The 26,713-nt window shown below is 38.9% G+C and overlaps 4 protein-coding genes and 2 non-coding genes across 8 annotated transcripts; all 6 read right to left on the reverse strand.

Moving 5' to 3' along the window:
- Window positions 1-49: 49 nt before the first annotated feature.
- sumf2 (sulfatase modifying factor 2) lies at window positions 50-6,178 on the reverse strand. Of its 3 annotated transcripts, none has more exons than XM_056396838.1 (10): window positions 5,946-6,178; window positions 5,705-5,852; window positions 5,492-5,606; window positions 5,339-5,383; window positions 5,056-5,206; window positions 4,632-4,687; window positions 3,706-3,790; window positions 3,315-3,456; window positions 3,076-3,212; window positions 50-178 (listed from the first exon to the last, which is right to left on the reverse strand). In XM_056396838.1, the coding sequence occupies exons 1-9, from the start codon at window positions 5,998-6,000 to the stop codon at window positions 3,110-3,112; spliced, it is 900 nt and encodes a 299-aa protein (XP_056252813.1). In that variant the 5' UTR covers window positions 6,001-6,178; the 3' UTR covers window positions 50-178; window positions 3,076-3,109. The 3 variants fall into 3 exon arrangements, with proteins under 3 accessions (XP_056252813.1, XP_056252812.1, XP_056252814.1); XM_056396837.1 differs by lacking the exon at window positions 50-178 and adding an exon at window positions 2,565-2,750; XM_056396839.1 differs by lacking the exon at window positions 50-178 and having other exon boundaries at window positions 2,762-3,212; window positions 5,705-5,849.
- Window positions 6,179-6,718: 540 nt separating this feature from the next.
- Window positions 6,719-13,422, reverse strand: cct6a (chaperonin containing TCP1, subunit 6A (zeta 1)). The gene is made up of 13 exons (XM_056396833.1): window positions 13,193-13,422; window positions 12,424-12,487; window positions 11,317-11,451; window positions 10,956-11,129; window positions 10,694-10,797; window positions 10,313-10,583; window positions 9,216-9,298; window positions 8,918-9,014; window positions 8,633-8,780; window positions 7,906-8,039; window positions 7,616-7,718; window positions 7,197-7,269; window positions 6,719-7,102 (listed from the first exon to the last, which is right to left on the reverse strand). Exons 1-13 carry the CDS (start codon window positions 13,327-13,329, stop codon window positions 7,030-7,032), a joined length of 1,596 nt encoding a protein of 531 aa, XP_056252808.1. The 5' UTR covers window positions 13,330-13,422; the 3' UTR covers window positions 6,719-7,029.
- On the reverse strand, window positions 8,151-8,289 carry LOC130183095 (small nucleolar RNA SNORA22). Its single transcript, XR_008829780.1, has one exon. It is a non-coding gene; the product is annotated as a small nucleolar RNA SNORA22 (small nucleolar RNA).
- LOC130183094 (small nucleolar RNA SNORA22) lies at window positions 9,391-9,528 on the reverse strand. The gene has a single exon (XR_008829779.1). It is a non-coding gene; the product is annotated as a small nucleolar RNA SNORA22 (small nucleolar RNA).
- Window positions 13,423-14,255: 833 nt separating the features above from the next.
- LOC130182871 (protein NipSnap homolog 2-like) lies at window positions 14,256-22,254 on the reverse strand. Its single transcript, XM_056398054.1, has 10 exons — window positions 22,099-22,254; window positions 20,390-20,517; window positions 20,176-20,221; window positions 19,962-20,056; window positions 18,582-18,652; window positions 17,682-17,822; window positions 17,511-17,542; window positions 16,851-16,945; window positions 16,408-16,491; window positions 14,256-15,936 (listed from the first exon to the last, which is right to left on the reverse strand). Exons 1-10 carry the CDS (start codon window positions 22,188-22,190, stop codon window positions 15,872-15,874), a joined length of 849 nt encoding a protein of 282 aa, XP_056254029.1. The 5' UTR covers window positions 22,191-22,254; the 3' UTR covers window positions 14,256-15,871.
- Window positions 22,255-22,888: 634 nt separating this feature from the next.
- mrps17 (mitochondrial ribosomal protein S17) lies at window positions 22,889-25,123 on the reverse strand. Its single transcript, XM_056396559.1, has 3 exons — window positions 24,968-25,123; window positions 24,019-24,162; window positions 22,889-23,426 (listed from the first exon to the last, which is right to left on the reverse strand). The coding sequence occupies exons 2-3, from the start codon at window positions 24,139-24,141 to the stop codon at window positions 23,103-23,105; spliced, it is 447 nt and encodes a 148-aa protein (XP_056252534.1). The 5' UTR covers window positions 24,142-24,162; window positions 24,968-25,123; the 3' UTR covers window positions 22,889-23,102.
- Between the last annotated feature and the right edge of the window lie 1,590 nt (window positions 25,124-26,713).

The following is a 26,713-nucleotide window of genomic DNA, read 5'->3' on the forward strand; positions in this document are numbered from 1 at the left end:
CCTGAAAGAAGAACACAGAAAGACAAGAGGAGGGAGGATGACAAACCGAAATGTCTCCAAACTTGTTTTTCCTGAATTGTATGCGTCTTCACAGGGACACGACCTGATATGATGTGATGTCACTGGAGGCTGTTGGCTTCACGTGGTCTGTCTGGGTTTTTCTTCCTCCTTTCAGTCACTACACAAACACATGACGTGCAAACATGCCAGAGCTGCAGGGTAATAAAGGAGGGAGGGCTTTTGATCTTTTGACACAAGACAAATATTCAGGTTTGACGCAGGATACCTGATTGAAACGGAAAGCTTCATTTATATTGAGTGTCAAAGGTAAACATACAACAAAGGCAAGTTGACTCCCAATGCTGAAACTTAAAATAACTTAAAGAACTGACAAAACCACATGACGAGTCATGGATTTATTTTTGGAATTGAAATGCTTTGGGGAAAACACCAGATATAGTGTTTCCTTGTAGTTGGGTAATTTTTAGTGACAAACCTCCTACACACATGAACAGAGATTAGTCAGTGACACGTACGCTCATCCTACTTTATAACTTTGCAGGCAGATGGGAGGTGATTTGAAGGCTGCAGCCAAAGTACAATAGAAGCCACACCACAATTATCAGAGATTTACTGCCAATCCAACACGATGTTTCCTCATTCCAGAGGGCCACGGTGTTCTGCCAGTTTTAATTTGTTACGTTCATGTCACGTTTTCACTTGGCTGTCTGCACACTGTCTCGTAATGTTATTTAACATTTTATCTCGGTGCAGCAGGAAGTGGTTCACGGTTGTGATGTGTGCACATGTGGTGTGAAGTGTTTTCCTTCTCCTGTCCATCTAAAAGCCGTGCATCAAACTTCTTGTCCTGAAAACTTTTGCAGGAAGCCGGTCACCGCTTCATTAGACCCACAGTGCTTCACAGTAAAACTGTTGATTGCTGATTGTTACCCTGTTCTCCATTCTCCCCTCCAATATTTGACATTGTATTCTACGTCCAACCTAATCAAAGTATGTGAGAAACGCTGCCTGTTCCAGTACGTATAGAGCACGTGCGCTGTATTATTACTCAACGAGCAAACTAATTGCTAATTAATTCTCCTGTTTGTCTTTATTTAAGCTTATTTTATCATCTATTTTATTTTACTGCTAAATACTATTTATACATCTTTTTATTTCATCTTGAGTTTCTTTCCGTCTTATTCTGATGCCTTTTATGTCTTGTAAACGACTTTTCATTGTCTTGTTGAGAAAGTTGCCTCGTCTTGTTTGTTTTATGAAAAAATAAGATTTTATCACTCAAGTTACTTAAAGGCATAGTTAAACATTTTGAAAAATAAGTTTATTTGCTCTCTTGCTGAGAGTTAGATGAGAGGATCGTTATCACTCATGTTTTCAGATTATACGAGGCTGCAGATTATTTATAGCTTGTTCCCTTATCTTAGCATAAAGACTACAAACAGAGGCAAACAACCAGCCTGGTTCTGTCCCATGATACACAGCGCCTTTAACGCTGACCAATTAACTCATTATATGTCATTTGTTAAATCCAAACAAAAACAGAAGCGTTAAAACAACATCCTTTGTGGGAGGTTACAGGCTGTTTATACATGACTGTTTAGTCTGGGAACAGTGACTTTTCTTGGAGGCCAGAAAAGAAACAGTGCAGCCCTTGTAAAATGGAGAAATGTGTGTTTTTACATTTTAGTTTTTGTTCAAACAAAATAAATAAATAAATACACAATGTCAATTAGAGAAATTTTGAGGTGTTGGCAGTTGAATGTTGTTACAGTTGGACAGAGCCAGTTGTTTCCAAACTTTGTGCTAGACTAAACTCCACCTGAAAGCAAACACATTACATTTTCCGTTGAAGGTTTTGTTTGTTTGTTTGTTTGTTTGTTTTGTTGGTTTCGCTGCAGCATGGATTGAAAATAAATCTTGGGAGTTGCAGTTTTAGGACTGAAGAGCCCAGGTCACAAGTCACAAGTCTAAATCCCAATAATAATGTATTATACAATAGTTTCACAGTATCATTCAACATTATTAACACTGATGCAAAAGGCTTCATGTGTAGAGAAACTCTGCATGGGCTTCAGACATGAGTTGTGGAGGTGTCCAGTGAAAATATCAGGATGTTCAGATGCAGTGGAAAAGGAGAGAGAACAACGGGGCCGATGCAAATTGTCATATATAAATTGCAACACTGTCCTTCTGTTATGTTGTGTTACAGGAACAAAGCTGCCACTTCTGTTGTTGCCATGTGAAAATATTATTTGACAATGAAAAAACGATTCAGTGTCACTGATAAATGTCCCTCTACTGTGTGTGTGTGTGTGTGTGTGTGTGTGTGTGTGTGTGTGTGTGTGTGTGTGTGTGTGTGTTGAGATCGTTTCTTGTGAGCAGAGAGAAGGCTCGGTTTGACAGTTACTTTGGACTTAAACAAACGTTTGGTAAAACACTTTATCTGTGGTGTTTAACAGACTCAGTCCAAACGGCCTCTCAGCTGGCCACTCGCGATGAGAAAGTAAACAAGAGACAAAGACAGGATTAGAGGAGACCATCACTAAAACCAATGGACCAATTTACTCTCCGGTCACATAAAAAGACAACAAAAGACAGATCCCAGCATGTGGAGGGAAGAACATCAGTGCTGACAGTCACACAGTGACCTATTTCTTCCAGTCAGGGAAGAAAGCCAATGTGTCTTCAGTCACCCCAGTAGCATTTTGATTATTTGGGGCTCTGCACACCTACATTAGGAAAAACAGTGAGAAGGGACTTTTTTTTGGAAAGTTGTTTATTTCTTGATGTTATTTATTAGTTTGTTTGTGTTTATTCTTTATCAAATTCATTTAAAAAATCTAAGCTCTCCACAGGAGAAATAGTTTGTTCCTGCACTCATGCTTTCCTGTTACCATCATCACTCATTAATATTCAGTCTTAGTCATGAAGATTTCATTGGTCCCTTGCTTTTTTTTTTCTTATTCTTTCTCAGCTTGAAAGTCATTAGATCCATTAATAGAACCTGAATCAATAAACACTTGGTTCATATGGACATTACTGTCATTCACTTACTACTCCTGTTTGTCTGTAAACTTCCTGTTTGTTGCTACAGTTCTGTTTTGTCTTTCTTCTTCCCTTGTTTCTGTCCATCGTCAGCAGCACACCTGAATCCCAGATTATCAGAGGCGGAGTCAGGAGTGTTGCCCATCCTGCAGGACACAGAATCATAACCATCGGTCAGTCCGGACAGCTGCACAGCTGTTCTATAAAGTCTGAACATACAGTGTTTTCTTTCAAATGAAATAACCCACCTGGTTGTGACTCGAGCCTTATGATTGGCTGAACCATCCACCGTGTCGATCCAGGAGGCACCGCGCAGCACATACATTGGCTGCGCTCCAGGAAAGGGCGTGACTGTCCATTCCCATGTGTTTCCCATCATGTCATACAGTCCTGCAGGAAGAATCAACATTGTTCTTATAAAATTAAGAAGCACACAGCAAAAATACACCCTCATCATATTTCAATTTCTTTTCTTTAACCAATCAAAGGCGATCAGAGTTCCTCAAACTCTTTGGTTCAATATGTTTCTGTAACATCTTTTTCTATTGCTCTCAATGCATCTCTGTTGCAGTCTAGCACTTGTATTATTATGTAATCGCATCAGTGTTTTTTTTTTTTTATTTAATAAGGGTCAGTTACCGTAGCTGTTCTGAGGAGGAAATGCTGTGACAGGAGAAATGCCATGGTATCCATCCTCTGCAGTGTCTCCTTCTGGAAACGATCCCTACAACACACATAAAAAAACAAAACACCACTTATTTATTATAAATATGTTTGTTGATATTGTTGATAAATGTTCAAATGCTTCTGTGTGAATATCTATTGGTGTTCACTGATTTCAGAAGTAAAATTTAATATTGAATCTGAACCCAGGGCCAAACCTGCTTATCGAATCTGAATCCTTTCAAGTCCCTTAATGAGTCTTATCCGAGTAGTTTGTTTGTTGGGAATGAAGACATTTTTCAGTTAAAATATGTACAGTTTTTATTTCACCCACTTCAGTAACAAAACTAATTTCATCTGTTTTGTGCAACAAAGATATAACGACACAATTGGTCATTTTAATTGTGATTTATGAGCCAATTAGAAGACAATCATTAACCCTGTCCTGACTGCTGTGAGGGAAAATGGTGTTTGCTCCTCTTCTTCTCTTTGCCGATGCCTGTAGCGTCAGAGAAGGGGGCAAAAGAGACTAAACAGAGAACGTGAATGAAAGATTCAATTCGGAATTTGTTGGCCATGGATTTAACAAATCTGGGTATTTTACCAACTTAAAGCCAAATCCAAAATGAAACAATCCCTAATTTTGACTGCATCATAGTCTATTTAAAAACAACAAACAATTACATTTAGATAGATCAGTCTTTCATGACCTCAACACCCAAATTTATATATTTAGCCAGAGAAAGTAGAATCATTTCCTGCAGACATGAGTGGAAAACTATCACATATGAGTGTTTTTTTTTTTTAAATAAACACATCAGTGAATCCCCAGTCAGAGCATCCTATGACGACTATACACTGTGCTAATGCTATAGCAACATGCATTAATGTAGTAGGCTGACCTGCCACAGGTTGGTTCTGTTGGCCTGGAACTTATTCCCCCACGGATAGGTCCGACCTGAAATACAAGAGGCAGGAAAGAGATAATTGCACAGCAAACAACTATACACTAAATATTGAGCTCGGGGTTCATGAAAACTAGTTTCCCTTCTCTCTTCTTTGACTCATGAAGACACCTCTCATGTGTGTTGTATCTGAAACACTATCTAAACTGTACTTCTGGACAAATTCAGTAGTTCTGGAGCAGACTGACCAGAGGCATCAATGTGAGTCTAGAGTAGATACAAACAAACTGTCAAAATGGTAAAAAAAAACCCTATTATATTGATGCAACCTGTAGTATGCAGTGGAGTCCAGATGGGAAAGTGGTCTCAGACTTTTGGACTCCACTGGATATTCTAAGGTTTCGATGTATAAATGATGTACCTTGCAGCCCCCCACGTGCAGCCCACTCCCACTCCTCTTCAGTGGGCAGTCTCTTGCCCTTCCACTGGCAGAAGGCCTGAGCGTCATTCCAGCTCACCTGAACCACTGGGAAGTCCAGGCGCTCCCGGATGCCTGAACCGGGTCCTGCAGGCTGAACAGCAGAGAGTCAAAGGGGTGAAGGGCAGGCGATGAAGGCATGATGGATTGCAGAAAGGTGAGAAGGATTACAGAAAATGCTGGGGGGGGGAATATAAAATCCAAGGCAAGACATAGAAAACCCTACCTGCCTCCAAAACACCCGCTCTATAGGCAACCACCAAGGAGCAGTCTGGATGGGAAACAATGAGTTAAAAGTTAAATATTAATGTTTTTATATTGAAAATTGTATGTTTCTTTCAGTCTTATTTTTTCATTACAACATAAAACGGCCCAGTACCTCAATCTTCTGTGTGACTTTGCCTTTCAGCTCTTCAGACACAAAGTCTTGAAACACAAAGCTCCAACCAAAAGTCTCAGCTTCAGTTTTGTACTTCTGCGCTCTCACAAAGTCTCTGTGGAGAATGAAGGTTAAATCAGAGGCTTTTTAATTTCTAATTTTTTTTTTTGTAACTCATTTTCCACCTCAATGTCAAGTTTAAAAATTCAATACCTGAAATTTGCATTCGTGACAGGATATTTGTCCATTTGAAAAGGTCCCAGTGTAACCTCCTTGGTGTGGGACTCTCCATCTCTCCCGTCAGCTGCTCTGGTTCCCATCAACATCTTTCCTCCTGGTATATTCAGCATCTCATCTGCTGCTGTGTGTCGGGGGAAAATCGACCAGATCACGTGGATTAAATGTTAAAATAATTTACGTTTTGGTGTGTTCAAAAATGACAGGGAGTTCTTACCTGCCACGGTTAGTAAAAGCACAGCGGATATCCAGGACACGATTTTAACGTTCATTTTTAACAAGCTTGTTTGAGCTAACACTCAGCTGACACAACGCATTTAGCTTTATGATAAAGGTTACACATAACAGTTTTAAGAGACCTAACAGCAGGACTTCTCAAACTTCAATTAAACGCATACATTGTTCTCCTTTTCTGTCGGGCACATTTCACGGTCGCAACGGAGGTGGGTGCAACAAAAACCAGGCTCCGTGTAAAGATAGAAGGTTCCGCTTTTTTTTCCCTTTTTTACTTAACGAATTAATTTCTTTTCATGAACGTTTTCCCCGCGTGAGCGATATCGTATTAAGTAGCACTATATTAAAGAAAATAAAACACTGCTTATTGCTTTGAGGGAACCCCCGAAATTGATGCTACTTTATGTCCATATTACATTTGATGGCAGTTTTTATAGTACTAGAATATTCTGAATAAGGCTAAAAGAACATTGGTCATAATTTGTATTCAGCATATTATGTGCAGTGGTACATTATTAAAAAAATTGTACTATAGCAGAGGTATAAGTATTTACACACACACACACGCACTTAAGTATAAGAGAAACACTCCAGTACCAAAAAGATTGTACTAATGTAAATGAACTTTTTCTCATCCTACCACTGCTTGTGTGTTAGTTTTAGTCTAGATGTGGTTGACACATTTAATGTGGTTCATGCATTTTTTGATCCATTCACTCTTCACAGAAAAACAACCAACTTCCAGCAACCAACAAATCTTTCAGGAGCCAAGAAAACCTTTAATGGGTAGAAACAAAACTGAGTGACAGAGGTCAGTGCTTTTAACAAAATCTCATAAATAAACCAATCAGAGGGAGGCGTTGACAAATCCATGAAAAAAAAAGACCATGACTAGCATAACAATGATTTCTGACGGACACTGGATGGATGCCGTGGTGTGAACAGCAGGCTGTCCATCAGACTGGGGTGCTTCAGAGTGCCAAGAGCGGGAACACGTTGACTGAACCATCAAGGTAAACAACTATCCCTGTGAGTATGATAACAGTTGCAGCTTCTTCACTTGACCTTTAACCTTTGAGAGAAGACATTCCAGCTCGCATGATCTCGTCCACCAACAAAATGTTGCTGGCAATCACCGTGCTGTAAGGCAAAGCAGACCCATGTATTAATGAGGAGACAGGCCCATTTAAAGTGTTCCACTGGTCTTGTGTGGTTTAGAAATGCATAATCTCACCATGAATGGAGAAGCTGTTTCTTGACACTGTAATTGTCCCATACACCTGCGTCTCCTGCCACCATGGCTTCCCCTGGAAAAACAACAGGATTTAAGTAAAGCAATGTTGTGATAAAGAGACTCATGCCTAAAAAAGAATTAATCTTAACATCAAACAGCGTAAAAAAAGATAACGGTGACTCAAAATACAAATATGCAGTCTTAGAGTTGCACAATGAATGGAGTCTTGTGTCTTTGTGATATGAAGAGGGAGGCGAATGCTTTACTACAAACATTTTTACTCTCCAGCTGTTCTGATTTGAGATAGTCCAGCTTTTTTCCAGTTTTACATCAGTACAAAACTGAGTATTGATGTATTGTAGGTGTATTGAAACAGTAAGATAAACATAGTTGTCTAATAACTGTAATGTGGTTCTGACCTGTGCTGAGGTCCACTCCAACTAGCTGACCAGACTCTTTGTACTCCATCTGCAGCTTCAGCACAGTCTCCTGTGGGTCATAGCCAGAGTTCTGGGCCAAAACCTACAAAGGAAGATCAAGGATTGAAATAAACAGGTCGATACAGTATGAATACTGACAGATAACAAATCAGTTTTGCCATTTTTCTTGTCTATGCTAAACTTGGGTAAGACCAGGGATGATATCAACAGTACAATAGAGAGGCAGGAGTTTTCTAATCACACATGATATAAGTCTGAAAATCCCTCACCTTGGGGATGACTAGGAGAGCATCTGCAAATGCTTGAACTCCCAGCTGGGCTCTTCCTTTCACATTGGGTTTGTGTTTTACCAGAGCGTCTGCTACAGCCACCTCAAGCGCACCTGCGCCAGACACAACACTACCTGAAGAGACAAAGATGAGAAGAGGATAGTCAGAAAACGCAAGTACGATTGCTTCAGCCGAGTGAGGCAAGCACTGTGTGTTTTAGTGAATCACTGACTCAAAGAAACGCAGTTTGTTCTGATCAGCTGAATACATTGTAGGAGAGACTGAAACTCTCCTAATGCAGAGGAAAAGATCAGAGTCACTGTAGCACAGACATGAGACCAGGGACAGCCATGATGTTAGCATCCTTGGGTGTTCGCTGTGCAAATGAGGCCAAATGCATTTTACTGAAGAAGGAAGAAGATGGGAACTAAGCTTTACTTCAGATATTATTTTTTTTGATTTAATCATAATCAATAATAAGCAGAAGAAAGAGAAATAACTGGAGGAAGTGCACCCAGGAGGACAAATTCTGGCAGACGTTTAACATGTGATTTATCCCTGTGACATTTGGATAGCAAAGTCTGAAAGGGCTTTACAGAGTGGCTTTAGACAGGAATCTAATCATCTCTTTTCTTAAATTACATTGAATTGACATTTAAAATGTAAATGTTAATCAGTAAGCCAAACATACAAACATATTAAAGTTTCAGGTTCATTAGTGTCTTACCATCTTCTATGGCGTTCTTAACTGCCCGCAGACCATCCCTTACAGCATCTTTGATCTGTGTGAGGGTGTGTTTGTTGGGTCCCTTCACCAGCAGGGTGACCGAGCGAGGGTTCCCACACTTCTCGATGAATGTGTACTTCTCCTCTCCCTGCAAAGAGAAATGGGGATGATTAAAATCTCTGCCTCAACATTTTCAACATATAAAATACATAAGCAGACTGTAAGTGAAAAAACAAACACAGGAAAAAAACCAACCAAGAACAAAACACCAAGATAAATACTCACCAGTGTGTGTTCATAAACCAACCCAGCATGTCCCAAACACTCAGCTGTGAGGTCATCAACTGAATTCATGGCAATGCCACCGCAAGCAAGGGTGAGCCTGTCAAGGAAAACAAAACACTAAGGATATTTCAATTCTTTAATGTGATTTACATTGGAAAAATATCAGGCTACTGGGAATGCAGTCTCCCAAACTAGAGCAGCTGTGGACAGCATTAAACCATCCTGATGTCAGGGCACGATGTGAAAGGAGCTCCCTTGTACCCATTTATATTTCTAGGAGGGAAAATATCTTCATTACCTCTCCATGTTCCTCCTCTTTGCCCTGCGCAGGGCTACAATCCCTTCCTTGGCCAAGGCATCCAGGGAGAACGGGTCAATACCCTACAAAACAAAGAAATGACATCAAAGTGGTCAAATCTCCATTTAGGTCGATCAATTCCAGAAATAATTCACTGGTGTACTCATGATGAAAAGATTATTCTGATCCGCTGAATACATGTAGGAGAGGAATGGGCTCTCCTAATGCAGAGGTACAGATCAGATTTACTGTAGCACAGTTAGAAAAAGACCAGGGTTAGCCACATTAGCATCCTTGGGTGTTCACTGTGCACTTAGCAGGATTGATCATAAAAGGCATTTCCTTTTATCCAACTAATGTATGTTGTATGTCAAAAAAACAAAAACTGAAAACTGATTCAGAGAAAGACAACCCTAGAGACAAACTCTCTTGGGATAATATTGTATCTATATTATCTAATGTGTTGAAAGCTTCATTAAACAGTGTTTCTGACATAGCATCAACTCAAATTAGCCAATGTAATGTGATAGTGTTGCCAGGACTGCTGATCTCTCTGAGCAGTAGAGTTAAAACTAAATTCTCCTGAGTAAACCAACAAAACCAGGGCTAAAATGAACTTTGGATTACAATGATACCTGTGTTGCTCCATTTCTGCTGGATGCGAGAGGTAATTCGAGGCATTTCTCTTCTTACACATTTGCCAAAAAGAACTTCATAACACCAGCTCATAGCGGTAGCATTGTTTGTGCATTATACAGATGTGACAACTGACTGCAAACAACTGCAACTATGAACAGATCTGTGCCTCTTATTAAAAAAAACTTAAATTGTTCCAGCATTTTTAGATTTTCTGCTCATTTCCTGACATCCTTCACCGTTTGACATGACTGGTTGTGAGATGTTTTTATCATCTCGTACAATGTTTTTTTGTTTCTTTATTTATTTTTTTTACTTAATATTGGCTGTCTTTAAATCATTCTTTTTTTCACCATAAATTAGTTACTGTATGAACTACTCCCAGTACAGAGGCACAGAACTACAGTTTAAATGCCCTGCAGTTCAAACACTTCTACTACATTAAACCTCTTGAAGCATACCTTCTGGTTAATAACGACAAAACCCTTCTCTCCATTGGGACAGACTTTGTTCTTCAGGGCGATGATCTTCTGCACACGATCCTCAATAAACTTCCTTTCTGCAGCCACAAGCTTCTCCCTCTCGCCGGCACTCTTGTAGAAGAAACCAGAGTTGACCTCTGTCTTTTCATACTCCAAAGAGACATTGCAGGTCAGCACATAAGCATCCTCCACCCTCTTCTTCATGTCTGGATGTCGGGCACCGTGGTCCAACACCAAACCTCTGATCAGCCTGAGAAAGACAAAACAAAATTACCTTTAGATGTGTGGGACCCCTGTGCACTCCTGCATCGCTGTGCAGAGATGAATTGCCTCTTGCTCCAAGTCTGTCTTGAAACTCACTGTGTATCGCAGTCGGTCTTATGCTTCATCTCCATGATTTCCACCATGTACAGGTCAATGGGTTCATTGGGTTTAGCAATAGCCAGCACAGCATCTACTACAGCCTGCAGACAGACATATCAGCTGTCACCTCACCCAAACATTAACACAATAATTACATAACATAACAATTAACTCAGTGCATTAGGACCCTTCAAGATGGGAAAGCATCCAACTGACCCCTCAGCACTTGTATTTTTAGCTCGGTTCCCTGATGTCTTACCTCAGTGAGCAGATCTGCCAGCTCTGCGTGAACCTTGGTCCTGAGGGAAGTGCGTGCGACGTTAATGAGGGTCTCTCTGTCCATTTCCCGCGTCACTTTCACCTCTTCCAGAACAGCCAAGGCTTTCTCTTTTGCTGCCTCAAAGCCCTCAGCAATGATTCTTGGATGAAGACCCTTCAGAAAGAAATCAAGGGGAGTTATATAAAGAAATGTCACCAGTTCAAAATTGTGAATATTGACATGGATGCTGATGAGATTCACATGTCTATTTAGGTTAAAAAAAACATCGACAATGAACAGTACTTATGTACAATCTGGGCTTTACAGTGACTTTACAGTTTTTGCAGCCTCTCTCTTTTACCTCTGACACGTAGAGGTCAGCCTGCTTCAGCAGTTCACCAATGATGAGGACATTGGAGGTTGTGCCGTCTCCTGTAATGTCATCCTGTGCTGTGGCAACCTTTGCAATCAGGGACGCTGTCGGGTGCTGAATTTGCTGAAAAAGGGGGGGAAAAGGGGGGGAAAAAAAATTATGCCTGCCCACAAATGCAAAAACCCATAGATATTCAGTTTATCCTACATGACAAACAGACACAGGAAATCCTGCAATTTGAAAAGCTCTAACCTGAGAAGGTGCAGTATTTTTTCCACTAGTTTTGCTTGAAAAATAAGTGTAACAATTATCTATATAGCTGCTGATGAAGTTTCTGTTGATAAACTAATTGATGGACTCATAGTTTCAGCTCTAAATTACAACATGTTCTTCTGCTGTAACACAAAATAAGCAGCTTTTTTCCAGAATATTTCACTGAGCAAACTCCATCTTGACCTATAAAGGTAGCAAATTCATACATTTGATACCAAAATAACAAAAGCAACCATATTTCAAAAATGTTTTCCAAACACAACCTACTATTAGGTAGTTAGTTAGTCGGTCATACACGTAACTCTTTATTGTTCAGTTTGATGGGAATGTGCTAGGGCTGAACAATTCATCTAAATAATATTGAAATTCTAATATGGCCTAGTGCAATATCCAAAACACAGGAGGTAAAATGTGTTACAGCATACCATAGATCAAACATTGTGGTGCGACAGAGATGCCACAACATACAAATCATTTTCTCCAGACATAAGGGAACATGCTTGTTTAGTACAAGTCCCAGCTAAAATCACCATCAGCAAAAACATCATCTTTTTTTTTCCCCCAGTGAAAATAAAATGCAAAAATGACCACTCCAACTAAAATCACAACTTGTATCGCAATATCTGCCAACTATAATAGCAATATCATTTTTTTGCATATCATTCAGCCCTAGAATGTTCTAGCAATAATTACACAGGCTTTGATGGCATCTCCGCACACACACATACTAAGGGTGTGGTCACTGTATAACAATGAAGAAGACAGTAGAAATAAACAGAAGAGAGTTTTGCAGAATAATGTCACAGATCAGCACTTCCTTACCATCTCGTGTAGCAAGACGTTACCATCTTTGGTCAGCTTTATGTCTCCTGCCCCAGACACCAGCCTGTGGAGCAAACGGGCGGGGAAAGGTTAGAGTTAACTGAGCAGAGCAAAGGCTGCTTCACTGCAGCCTGCTGTCAGCCAATATACTGATGGCCAACAGTTGGTCAGCAGTGGTAAAAGTTTTCAGTCCGACATGCCTTCTGCATAAATGACAGTTTACTGCCTGACAGATGAAGAATAACTGTAAGCAAATATCTGACTGAACTTCCTGAAATAATCCACCCGGCAATGAAAGGTAACTAACATTAACCGGTGATCGCGTCGTGAATTTGCTCATTAATTACACTGGTTAACACTGAAGCCATGTAAACAGCACACAGCTGAAGTCTAGCTGAAACTCAAACTGACGGTTTTAGCGTTAGCATCATATGCTAACCGGCTGCTACTAACATGCTAATGTTAGCTATGTGGTTGTCAAAGCGGATCATGACGATGACTGGGCAAGGCAACGTGCGCCGGGAAAATCAGTTATCCGTTTAGCAACTGGAGGCCTCAACTAGCTGAAATCGTGATTAAGTATTTTGTGGTGGATGGTGACACAGTAGTAAATGGAGGAATGCTTTCCAATTTTCATATAAATCCATAATTGGGTGGCGAAAACCTGACTCAGAGTGATTACAATCTTGCCGGAGAGTTGAAGCTAACGTTAGCTGCTAACGAGTTAGCACAGCACGCGTGCTGCACAAAGGGCTTCGGCAGCACTCACATTTTCATGGTCCCCTTCGGTCCCAGGTTACTTCTCAGCACATCCTGAAGCCCCCGGGCAGCACTGATGTTAACCGCCAGTGCGGCCTGGGCCCTGGCCACCTCTGCTTTTGGGTTCAGAGCTTTCACGGCTGCCATGGCTAAGCAGCACAGCCAGCGAAGTAAAAGTAAGAAGGTATCGCCGGTAGGGAGTCCGCACTGCTCGGGCTCGGACGCTCTCGAAAGGGGAGTCGTTTTCCAGAAGGCTCCAACACGTGTTCTCGTGCTGCCTTTACGTAACCCGTCTGGGCTCGGAAATTCTGTTTGTAGCAAAACTTCAAATTCCCCGTTCACATTAGCACGGAATTAATCAAGGGTAATCGGGCTAATCTTTTATTGCTTGGGTGTTCTTAAGACAAGTTAGTTATTGTAATGTGGTCCACCTATCGACACGCTCTGCGGTTACAGCTGCAGCAGCGACTGTAACTCGCAGCTCATGGAGGCATTTGGGGTAGTTTACTAAGTTCTGGCAGCTACAATTTGTGGGAGTCATAACTCTAAACAATTAACGTACGTTCCTGGAACTTTATATTAATTATAAAGTATATTTATAATCAATTCGGGGGAAAGAACTAGGTTCAGATTTTTTATTTCAGATTTCCGACATATTGTGAAGGCAGCATCAGTCACACCCCAGACGCGCTGATTGGCCAGGTTACGCCATCTCTCTGATATGGAAATACTGCACCTCGGATGTACAGTCTGTTTTTAACAGTTAGTTTTTTTTAACTCAGAAAATCTTTGGCATCATTAAGACTAATGGCAGCTCTCCTGGAGTTTGGCTTCTTGATATGTTCAGTGTGTATGATGATTCTCCTTGTTGATTCCAAAACTGGATTAACAATCAGGGAAAGCTTGTGTCACGTTAAAATAAAATCAAACAACTTTTTTCAGTCTAACCAACTGTCAACAATACATGTTTAGTTTGCAAACATAGAAAAGTTGGACACAAGTAATTTTAGAAGCTGGTACCAAGGGCTTTTCAGCATTTTTGCTTAAAATGACTAAAAACAATTAATCCACTGTCAAAAGTGTTACCAATTAATTAAATGCTAATCAATTTATTATTTCTGAAAGGCTGAAAGCTTAAGTCACAATATACAATGAATAAAAAGACTCTACGCCTCTTTCTTACATTCTCATCAGAAGTTTAATTCAATATGTACAACTAATCTTATTAAAGCACTGCATTTCACATTTACCACACTGAGATACTACTCCTCTCCTGTCCACTTGTTTATCGTCATAAGATAGTATAGAATACCCCACTTCATTTACAGATACAGCATTGACCATATCTCTGGCTTGGTCAATAAGCCCACAATGTATATCTACGATCTGACCATTAAAAATAAACATTAATCTCAGCACACAATCACCTGCTTGGCATTATTAATTCATTGCTTGATTTCAGGATCGGCCAAACCAGCCAGTGTAGACATTTGTCCTGAAGATACTGATTAGTTCTGCTGAAATCAAAAACATTTTCTAATCATTTCAATCACCATGTCCCCCTCTAAACAGCTGACAGAGCAAGAAGTGTGGTGAAAATTCAAGTGAGAAAAGAATCTGGAGATGTGGTCAGTTTAATAGAGGAGACACAAATGGGGGAAAAGGCTCCTGACTCAGCACAACTTCACCCCCACATCTGGACAGCTCTCCAAACCAAACTCAAGCCTCCTGCTCTGACCAGTCTGACACTTTGTGGTGTGTTTGTGAACTTCAGCTTTAGTGCATCTTCACAACAGTGTCATTAGGAATCCTTTGATCCATCCAGCTGATTTTGAAACTAATTACTGCTGCACACAATAATAAGATGGCTGGATCAGAGCCATGTAAACATAAAGTGGTATTTAGTGGAGGAGTGGATACTTGGTGAACTTTTACAGAATATAAAGCTAGAGTCTGACCGAGGCCCTACAACACAGGCCACTATCTCCGACAATCAGCCTCACTGTCAATTATAGAACACTGATTTGTAAACAGAACACTCCTCTCTGTAAAAATGACCATCACCTGTAACATTATAAAAAAAAAAAAAAGCTTATCCAATTTATGGATATATGGGCGTAGTGTTTTTGTTGTGAGATACCAGAGGCAGTTACTTTTGCTCGATTTGTAGTGCAACAGGGCTTTCAAGTCATGTAAAGGTTTCTTGTGAAACACATTTTTATGAAAGACCTTGAAAAATGTTCAGCCGGTGACCAGCACTAGAACTGCTTAATGTTTGATTCATCTCTCTTCCTGGTATCTCAGCACTCAAACACTAATGAAAGTATTTTTTAGATCATAAAAAAATAAACCTTTTCAAAACTGACCCTTTAAATGAGACAGTGAAGAGGAGGAGTGTTTCAAATTATATTTTGCCTACACACAGTGCATTGACGGATCAGTAACACAGTAACTGCTGTAACAGATACAGTTTTGGTGATAATCAATTTAACCTCATGATCTGAAATAAGTCATTCTAGGCCCACACAGAAAAGGGGAGTAAAGAAACGAAAAAAAGGAAACAAAAACTAAAACGTGTTGATGTTATGCCAACATCCCTGGCAGTGCACACTCTGATGGGTGGTTACGCTCTCTACAGATCAGTGTGATAGGTGCAGCGGCTGTTGAGAGGTTCTCCCGGTGTCTGTGGTTACTTCGTGGGCGAACTCTTCATGGGAATCATTATTCTGGATTCCATGTGCTGAATAAGAGGGACTGTGGGATGAAGAAGAAACAACACATTTAGCAACAGGTTTGTATGTCATGCTTTCATGAATTTGTTGGAGTGTTTGTTTTTTTTTTAAATATTGAAATCATTCAGAGTACTATGTCGAGAAGACAAATACAACCCGAATGCGAAGACCGGACGTTTAAGTAGTCAGTGAGAATGATGATTGATTAACTTTTATTAATTCAATCTTACCGTTAGAGTTGTGATTTGATTTTCAATCAATGTAATGCATAACAATATGATCCAAGTCTTCGCATGTGCAACATAAAATCCTCAATAACATATATATTTACTTTTAAATTAAAATTTGCTCAGAATCGTTCATTTGGACAACAGAATTTTGTAAAATGATAACATGTTTAGATCACATCATCGTCACGATATAATTCCACTCAAAGTTGATGTATGATATTGTCCAGTGTTATCAGACAGTAAACACAGGAGAGGTAAGTTACCTGTGTAATAAACAACTTCATCCCAGCCATCACGCTGCCAGGCTGCATTTCGGGTGTCTTCTCTGGACTGAAGGTCTTTGTAAGCTAAAAGAAAAATGTTGTTAGGTTTCAATTATTTTTACTTAAATCAACATATCATACCTACAGTTTTCACTCTTATAAATTGGCTGAATTCTTAAACTTTTTAAATTATATAGGTTAGTTCCATGACCTAAAAAGTATGTAATACAGTTCCTGAATAGTCACACTGAAACTAGGTGGAAAAAATATAAAGAACATCAAAGATGCACTTACTAAACTGGTAAGGAATTTATAAACACATTTGCTTAATTATTTGCAATACAACAATGCCATAATATTGCAGAATAGAACTTTGGTGTGTATTTTTCTCTAAAAATATCATGATGCTGCACAGTTCATTAAACCCAGGAAACACTGCTCACCCCATAAGTGATGAACCGTGTACAGGCTTCCGATCTGAGAGAAAAAGCCTCCCACTGCCTCTTGGTTCTGCTGGCGAATCTCAATAGCACGCGCCCTGGAGAGAACAAAAGAGTTGTGTTACATGAGAGAAAACAAAAAAACCAAAAGCTTGTTATTGAGGAGTTGCACTGATTATATCACCAGTATGAATTTGCAGGTTTTAAAGTTCAAATGATGGTGACACCAATATCCCTATAATTTCTTTACAATCAAAACATCAAATTTTGATGTTACAACCTCAGAATTGTTTTCAAGGCAAATAAGGCAAATTTCATGGTCATTAGGAATTTAATTAGATATGCTCACATATTAAATCCAGCTTAAACAGGTAAATTATGCTTGAGATTTATAAATTATGTGTGATATATCTAGTCATGCATTAGGAGTCATGCGTCAGTTTTATAGTCAGAAAGTACCGTCAACTCATATTCATCTGCTACAATCTGTAAAACCAATAAAAAAGTAGTGAGGAAATTTTTAAATGGCTCTTAAATGGAGAGAACTCTTATGTGTTTCTCAGATTAACTTTCAATATGAATCCAATTTGTTGACTTTCTGATAGTACATATGCAAAAATAACATGCAGAAAAAGGACAAAGATTTTGAAAATTATGTCTTACCAGTAATTTCCCCACTCGATCATCGTCCCTGGCTGAAAAAAAAAAAATTGAAGAGGGGAGAGATGTGGAAAGTAAGTTGTTGGACTGTTCGGGGATAGCAACAGAGAAGAACGTATATTTTTGTATGATGGGAGTAAGCTGGTTAATGTGTTATGTAATCGTCAGAGTTACCCTGAGTTGGTATGATCGGAGCTCGTAGATGTTGGGTCCTGAACGAGGGACAGGTTCGTTCCAGAAACTGAACTCCAGCAGCAACTGGTTCCTACGAGACAGCAGCATCTTCCCCCTCTCTCTCCTGTAGTCCATAAACTCCTACAGCAACAACAAACAACAGTAACACGTCACTCAGTTAATCCAGCTCAGCCCAGCAACTCTGGTCAGATAGCAGGATAGATGAAGACAATAAAGTTAGCATCCGACGCACTAAACTCACCTCTTGTATCATCTAACGTGCTCAGTTTTGTTGGAATACATGAATAAATTCTTCCATGAGATCTTGAATGACCCGGGTCACTGTGCATTAACTGTCTAAAATCTATGTGGGGATGTACAAATTGAAACTGTAATGTTCAGAATATTTTACAAAGTAATTTAGCTCACTAATTTGCATGTTTGCAATTAACAACAGCTTCATATTAAATAGTTGGTGCCCACTTTAATGAATAACATATATGTGCGCAAGTACATGTATTTGTGATTTACAATTGTTGTACTCATTTTCATTCTGAACAATATTATGTTCTTAAAATCTATTAAAGTTTATTTTTGGTGAATGTTCAGACCACCTGACTTAAAAAACAATAAAAAAACACAATAATACAATATGGATAAGGTGAGATTGGGTCCATTAACTGCACTTAACTTACTTATTTAAAGTATATAACTGCTTTTCTGTAAATAAGTTTTGAACATAATTACACCAAATAGCTGGAAACATCGCAGATAAAGAAAACAGGGAGGCAGAAACTGGAAAATGCTCTTAGGATCTAATTTGAAGGGGTGCAATGCCAGAAAGTTTGGCCTACAGGTCACCAGCTGCCAGTTAACTGAACTAATCCAAGCACCCGTTACCTTATTCTGCCTGAGTTTGTTCATGACTTCGGTGAGAGCCGGGTATCCTCCCCGATATCTCCACAGGTGAACTAGAATAGAAGGAGCAGAAGAGCCAAAAATAATGCAGCTCTAAAATATATACCGGTGTGTCTGTACTTCTTTGGACAAGATTTTCTTTTAAGTCAACAACTATAGTTCAATTATTTATCTCTTTAGACCACCTGTGATGTGGAGGTATGATGAGATCCAGTGAGTCAACCATGAATCTCTGTTCAGTTTCCATGAGGAAATCAAATTATCTTACCACTGGTATTAAATCTTGCAAAATGTGAGACTAAAAATCACTCAAACCAAATCACATTTAGTAATTTACTAAAATGAAAATGAGACAATGAAAAATCTCTTCCCATTATGTAATAAACATCTACTCTGCTACTATACGAGATCAGTTAAACCTGATCAGAACCAAAAAGCTGCCACAATGCAGGGTAATAATAACAAAATGACTCCAGTGATCAAGTTGAACTGAAGAAATCAGTTATAAAAACTGTTTTTACATACATTTTACAGGAATAAACATGTCAAAAGTGACAGCTATCTCTGATAAAGAACACCATGTAAACACAGTCTTTTGGATTATCTTCACTGTGGGTGCCAATATTACTGCGCAGTAACATTAGAGGCAGATTACAGCTGAGGAAGGACAAATGTCACCATACAAACAAAATGGACAGCAGCCAGGAAAAGGGCAGTACAGTCACAGCTAAAATTAACTGCAATATAAAAGCTGACAAAGTGCAGGTTTGTGTCACTGAGAAGGAGAGCAACTGCAATATTCATAGGAAATGTCAGAGAAAATGTTACAGTTCATAAAAAAACCTACCTCTAAACCTCACTTTGTTTCCGAGCAAACAATTTAGTATCTGTCTAGTAACATGGGAGGTTCCATGAGAGAATGAGATACATTTTCAAAGTGATTGATTTCTGATTTATTTGTGTAAGTGGTTCAATGCAGTCTACCTTTAAAGCCTTACTCTGTCCATTATTTTTTCAACTAATCAATTAATATTGTAGTTTATAAAATGTCAGTCTCTAAACTGCAGTCAAACACCTTTACACACAAATTCTCACATTTGAGAGGAAATGTTCAGCATTTTTGCCCCTGCATAATCAATTACTGTTGTCAATTAATTTTCTGTTGATTGATTAATTACCTGGTCCTATTAGCAGTCATATCTTGTGAGTTTTTTAATTAATGTTTTAACTTTTGAAAAGGAAGTTTATGTTTCATTTAAACTACCTGATTGTGGGGGCTATCAGTCAGTTAACAAGTAGATTTATAACTTGCATGTATTTAAGAGTGTCCCTAATGTAACCTTGAGACATGCATGCTCTTACCTGCCTGATCCTGCTCTCCGTACCATGTGTTCCAAGTGCCCACAAGCTCACAAGGGTATTCAGGGTCAGCGTGAATCGAAGGCAAGACGCCCTCACTGAGGATAAACACGCAACACACACAAATGTGTAAAAATGCAAAACATGTGCAGTTTCCAAAAGCAGTGCCTTGATCAGACAACTGAATGAAATCAGTTAAGGAACAGGGATTTCTTACCAAAGTTCATTGTAAGCATCAAGGCATTCAGGCTTGACATTGTGAACTGCAAAGAAACAACAATACAAAGTTGATAATACACCATCAAAAAGAATTCATAAGATAGATTAGGCAGAAATGTTTTTCATTTTTACATCCACTCTCCTTAAAACGTTGAAAAACACACTGTCAGCGTGATCTTGTTCAGCACTACCAAGTAGTAAACAATACATACACTGTATTTTGTATAGATTGTTGTCTTCTTTCTTAGCGAGCAGATGAGAGTGAGCATCTTTTCTTGGGTCGACCTTTCTAACAAATAGAGATTTGAACCAGCTGTCTTCACGGAAACCTGAGAGGCTCCTGTGGTGGAACAAAACACAAAAGTTGTATACAACCAGCATTTCCTCTGCTAGACAATGAAGAAGTAAAAGAGTAGCCAGCAAATGCAGCATACAATTATTCTGTGTGTTCTCTACTACTGTAATTCTATTAAAGCACTTTGGCTCTCCAGTCCATTTCTGGCCTGCTCACTAACTACAGTCAGGCCTCTCAGGCTATCAGGTGGTGGTTTTTCTGACTGTACCAGCCAGTTGATCAAAACAAAAATTCAAAAGCAAACTGACAACATTTTCTAAAGCATATGATTAATTACTCTGTGGGAATTTTTTCCCTGTATTCTTTTCTCTTCTCTTCTGTTCATGTTAAAAGTATTTCTTCATGTGTAAAGCTATGCCAATCAATCCTACAGGCCAATATGTAAACTGATAGGCCTATTAGCTCATTGCAGTTTTATCCAACTTGGTGCATCTGTGAGTAACAAGAAAATTCAGTATAGAAATTCAAAACTTATGTTTGAGGTTTGCTTGTTCAGTTGACATGTTCGATACAATTCTTTAATAACTACATTAAAAGGATCCTTATGTTAAAAAAAAACCCACACTGACCAACATATTGTTGAGTTTTTAAAGCGTTCAAATATCCTTATTGTTAATGGCCTCAGTTTACTCATGATAAAATGTTTACTCTGATAAAATGTGTAAAACAAGTTCTTCTTAATAAGACTGAGATCAGTGGAAAATATGCAAGTTGGGATTGTACACTAGTTCATCAACGAAAAATCGTACTTTATGCAAATATTTTCGACAATTCAACTCATTCATTGCTAAGAAACTCAAGCAATAAGCTGTACATACTGCACATGACCAGAGAATCAGTCTACATAGACGCATTTGCAGCCTCCCCACATGAGTAGAATTAAGTTTTCAGGTAATAAACTTAATTTAAAAGTGCCAACAAGCACTCCATGCAGTGGTTACATATGTTTATCACGAAGCAGTCCTTTGACAGTTTGCCAGCTCACAAGCACAACTATTACTTTACACACTGTGTTCAATGCTGTCACATTTAAGCATGTTTTTAGAAACATCACAGCATTTCAGTTGTGAGCATTTTTACACTATAGGGTAAGTTAAGGACACAAACCTGCCGCAGCAAGAAACTGTGTCACTCACTTATCAAAACAAGTACTGCTGTGCAGCGATTCGTTGCATTTTGACCTTGAAGTTATATTCAGTTTGGGACTAACAGAAACTCAGTTATGATTTTGTATTATTTCTGCACATGGAAACTAAAACTTACAACGGATCGAACAAAATTACAAAGTATGCAAGGGTGAGTGCTACGCAAGTTGCTTCACAACTTTGTAATTCGGGAGAGTAATAATTAGCATTAGCGTAAAGTTAGCAACTTTAGAGCTAGGAGCTAACTCCAGCTAACTACGTTGCACGGAGACCTTAACGTAGCCAACGTCCCCGGGTTAGCGTTAGCTTAGCCCCCTAGCATGCCGGACCATGTCATTGATGCCAACTCCAGCGACAGTAAACACGTTTTATGTAACATTTCTACATCTGCAATGACGAATTACATTTGCAAAAGTCTAACCTGACGACAACCGTGACCTGTCCGTGCGCCTGGAGCCCATTTTTCGTCTGTTTAAGGCCGTTGCCCACTCTTTGAAGGACTCTGGTCGCCATCTTTTCCCTGAAAGCTGCTGTCAGTTGGAGGTTGTGAGTCGGGCTGCAGCCGCACACCGGGCAGGTCCCGTAGGAGCTGACGTTACTTACAAGAACGTAACCCCATGTACCTGAATCAGTTGTTTACATTAACATTGCGTTTACATTGTGTGATTAATTTGATACGCAGTGGTCTGATGATAATAGACACGGAGTGGTTAAAATTACAGCAGGTGATTATAAACATCTATAACTCTGATTTCCAACCTGCTATTGATCAACGTAGTGAGTTGATAACACTCTTGTTGCTGTTGCGATGAATGTCTTTCGGCTTTTAGGCTTTCAACAATACATTGAACTAAAGCAAATCTCTGTAATAACTTCTACTTTCCTTCGACTAAAAATTATAACTTATTTCGTTCCGAATATAACTTGCACAAGCCTCAAAAAAAAAGACTGACACAAATGATATTTTCATACACACATGCACATTTGTGCATGACAAAAAAAGTCTTAGTAAATTACAGAAGACTTACTGAATAAATATCCATAATAAAATACCAAGTAAAGACTGCACCAATGACTGATACTGATTAAATATGCTTTTGCATTATGTACCCTGTACAGAAGACAATAAGTGTTCACGTTTTATTATGACTTTGTGATTGTCCTTCAAAAACAGATCTTTAGTCTGAGAATAGAAATGAGCACCATGCATGCATGTTTGTCATTTTATTGTAAATTCCTCAGAAATATTTCATGAGTTCAAACTACCTGTGAAGGCAGCAAAGGAAAATGTATTCAGGCTCTCCATCCACATTATTACATCACCATATTAAACGACAAGATTACTGGTTTATAAACTTATATTTACATGAAAACCTGAAACAGAAACATGTTTGAGCTAACATTACTGCATGGAAAAGTTTTCTATCATGGAGCTGGAGTTGGTGCTGGCGAGGAGTCGGCTCCACTGGAGGCAGCAGTGATGTTGAGCTCCTGCAGTTTTTCTGTCAACGTCGTCTCCTCTCCAAGGCTGAATGGAAGGTCAGTCAGCGGCTCCACAAACTCAGTTCCTGCAACACTCTTCCCTGTCAGTGGGTCGACCACCCGCCCTACTTTATACACTATCTCAGCCAGTTCATGCTTCACATGTTTGGACCTGGCCTCAGGCAGAGCCTTGAGTAGGACGATATCTCCAACAGTGCACTGCCGCAGAGCATCATGGGCAAAATAAGTCTTCCTCTTGTTGTAGTACTATGGGAAAGAAAAGATATGATTAGACTTATACAGCAATCAATCATTGATCAGAAAATGAATAACACAGCTGTACACAATGACATTAACCACATGCAGCATTTGGTTGCAAGTATTTAATTAAAATTTTATGTTGAATTGCAATCACTAACAAAAGAAGAAAGAGAAGAAAAGTGGGCAAATTAATATATTAATGGCCACTTGTAATTTTTCAGATAGATTATCATGAGTTTAATAGCGAGTTAGTGCAAGTAAGTATTATTCATCAAATAAAGGAAAATGCACAAGTTACTGCAGTACAAAGTGACTTTACAATTGTTTACATAATCTGACAGCAAGCATTTGGATGTGTTTGATTTACAATAATATGAAACAGAAGAGAGAAAAGAAACTGCTCACATTTATGAAGCTATAAACTAAGTCTTCAACATTTTTACTTGATAAATGAGGAAACCATTTTCATTAATCTTACAACTGGAATCAGTTTATGTAATTCATCGAGTAGTTTCCAATCAACTAATCATCTACCAGTAATGTCCTTTCGTAATACTTATACTAATACGCAATACTTTTAATGTAGTTAGAGGTTTACCTTGAGCAGGTAAGGGTCCAGCACCAGTCTTGTGACTCTCACTTTGGCAGTTTTGTACATCTTGGTCCCTATTACTCTGCCGATGATCCATTTGGCATGGACTGATGCCTGCTTGACTGACATTCTGGAAAGTGCTATTCAACCCTGTGGTATAAAAGTAAAAGAAAATTTCACATTTTGTCCCCAGCCTCTTTTGTATGTCAAATATTATGATAACACAATATCTGACCATTCTCCGATGGTGGAAGAAGTATGCAGATACTTTAGTATAAAGTATAAACACCAATACCAGAATATAAAAGTACCCAATTACAAGTAAATGTCCTGCATTGTTTTGATTAATGGGAGAGGAAAGAAGCTCTGATAGATAAATCTGTTTTCAGGTGTTGGACTTTATTTCAATCTTTTGTGCTCCAAAGCAAAAAAGGGGTCGTAAAAACTACTGTTTTCACCTTGTTTTTTTATAGTATTTTGTAACTAGTAACTTTCCCTGCTCAGATAAATGTGGTAGAGTTAAAAGCTCATTATTTCCCTCTGAAACATGGTGGAGTAGGAGTATAAACAATATGAAATGGAAAAACTCACAATACTACAGAATTGTACGTTAAGTTACTCTAAGTAAATGTACTGCATTACCTTCCACCCCTGCAGCTGTTGAATTTATTGCGATTTTTAACTTAAAACGGACAGTTTGTGTTGATTATTACACTATCATAGTAACATGAGTATAAAACTGATACTTTGCAGGACCATTTACATTACATTATGTACGTTTCGTGTTATAAATAAGAGGATGACATTATAAGGCAAACAGCAGCTACATTTAGCTTCACTGCGGCTTTAACTTCACAACCACATTCAGTCAAAAGCAGCAGTTACACGCTACATTTACTTTATTTGACATTAACGCAGATGAACACTGAAGGTACGGAGTGAAAAAGAGACTCACCAACACTATTACATAGGAAACTCTTTAAAAGGTCAAAAATTCCTCAGCGACGCAGCTTCTCCATGCTGCTTAAATCGGCTTGTTTTGATGACGTGCTACGGGTAGTAACGAGGTTCAGAATGTGGACTAAAGATGCGCGCGTTTTTCCCAAAATACATCCATGGGATAAGTAAGTTGTTGATAAGTACATGTGTACGTACGTACGTGCGTATAACCCCAAATTACAGAAGTATCAAGGGTAAAAAGAAAAGTAGCCTAATGCCGATTTACAATTAGTATTAGAGAAGAACGGCAGGGGGTGACATGCAGCAAAGGCACCACCAGAGCGCCGTACTGCGGTCTTCTGCATTTTCTCACAGTCTATTGCTAATTGATAAACGTCTCAAACTTCTTCTACAAAGGACAAAATTTGGCAGCAAAGAAAAGCACTTTGCGACATCACTCGTCATGCATAGGTACGTCGTTGATAAGCACGTCGCCATCACTCGTCGTGGATGTATTATTTAATTTTTTTCAAATCAAATATCTGGGACAGTAATGTACTTAATGAAAATAAACAGGTTCTGTGACAGCTACATTTGTGGACATTGAAATTCTGCAGTGTTGTGGAAATATTGTATTGTATTGAACTATTTCATAACAGAGTCACACCATGCAGCCTGGCACTAATTTTTCATATACAATATCAAATAACAGTGACTTAATTAATAAATATATTTAAATACGAGTAAAACTGAAAAGGCGAACAATACGTAGAAGACGTGCTATATGAATATGCTTCTAAATAGAAAGGTAAGAAAGTAAAGCCCTCCTGATAATTTTATCTGACAAATTGTAATATCTGTCACATGGGGACTCTGCATGACACATGGGTGGCATTTTTTCTATACTTACTTATTAAACCCTGCTATATTGTGTTGATGTTGTTGGCCTAACTGTTTATTTCCAGCGTGTTTTAGGGACTAAGAAAATGAAATTTTCATTTTGGCCACGAGATGGTAGCAGAGAAACAGAAGAAGAGAAGAGACTTTACTGTTCCTAAAATGGGTGGCAAAAACAAAAGGTATGCATGAAGACAAACAATATGAGCATTTATTACAGCGACAGGACAGGTGTGATGGATTATAACTATATTGCAGCCTGTGTTATACGACACTGAGCTGCAGATGGTTCTCCTCAGTCCACCTGTTGATGCTCAGTTTAACTGATGTAAATAGGACTGCAGGGGAGGCATAAAAGGCTGTGAAAACCTGTCATCCTAAGGGAGAAAGGAGGTGACAATCAACAACTGAACATCATCCAAATTTATGATGGTGCAAAAACATTAAGAAAATTAAGTTAGTGACAGTAATAATCTGGTTGTAATCTGGTTGTAAGGAAGAGGAGCGCGGCCTCGGCTCCAGTCTTTTTTTTTTCACTCCTGCTATTTCACGATCATGACTGAATTTTCTCTCGACATAACAAAGGTTTTCTTAAGATGCAGCATCTGATTTGATCTGGCAATATACGATGTAGAAGATCCCAGTATTGATTAATACTTCAGAGAGTAGGCTAACTAACACAGGCAGAATTTGTGTCTCTGTTGGACGTACCATCCAATCAGCCATCATCATTTTACACAACTTGGGCTGCAACTTCACAGAGGAATGTATTTCAGTGATCCTGCTGACATTGGTCACTTCATTACTACCCAACAATTTATGAGTGATGCATATTACACTCAGAGAGGTATAACCTTCAACCTGT

The sequence above is a fragment of the Seriola aureovittata genome, chromosome 15 (genome assembly GCF_021018895.1).
Source record: "Seriola aureovittata isolate HTS-2021-v1 ecotype China chromosome 15, ASM2101889v1, whole genome shotgun sequence".
Classification (NCBI taxonomy): domain Eukaryota; kingdom Metazoa; phylum Chordata; class Actinopteri; order Carangiformes; family Carangidae; genus Seriola; species Seriola aureovittata.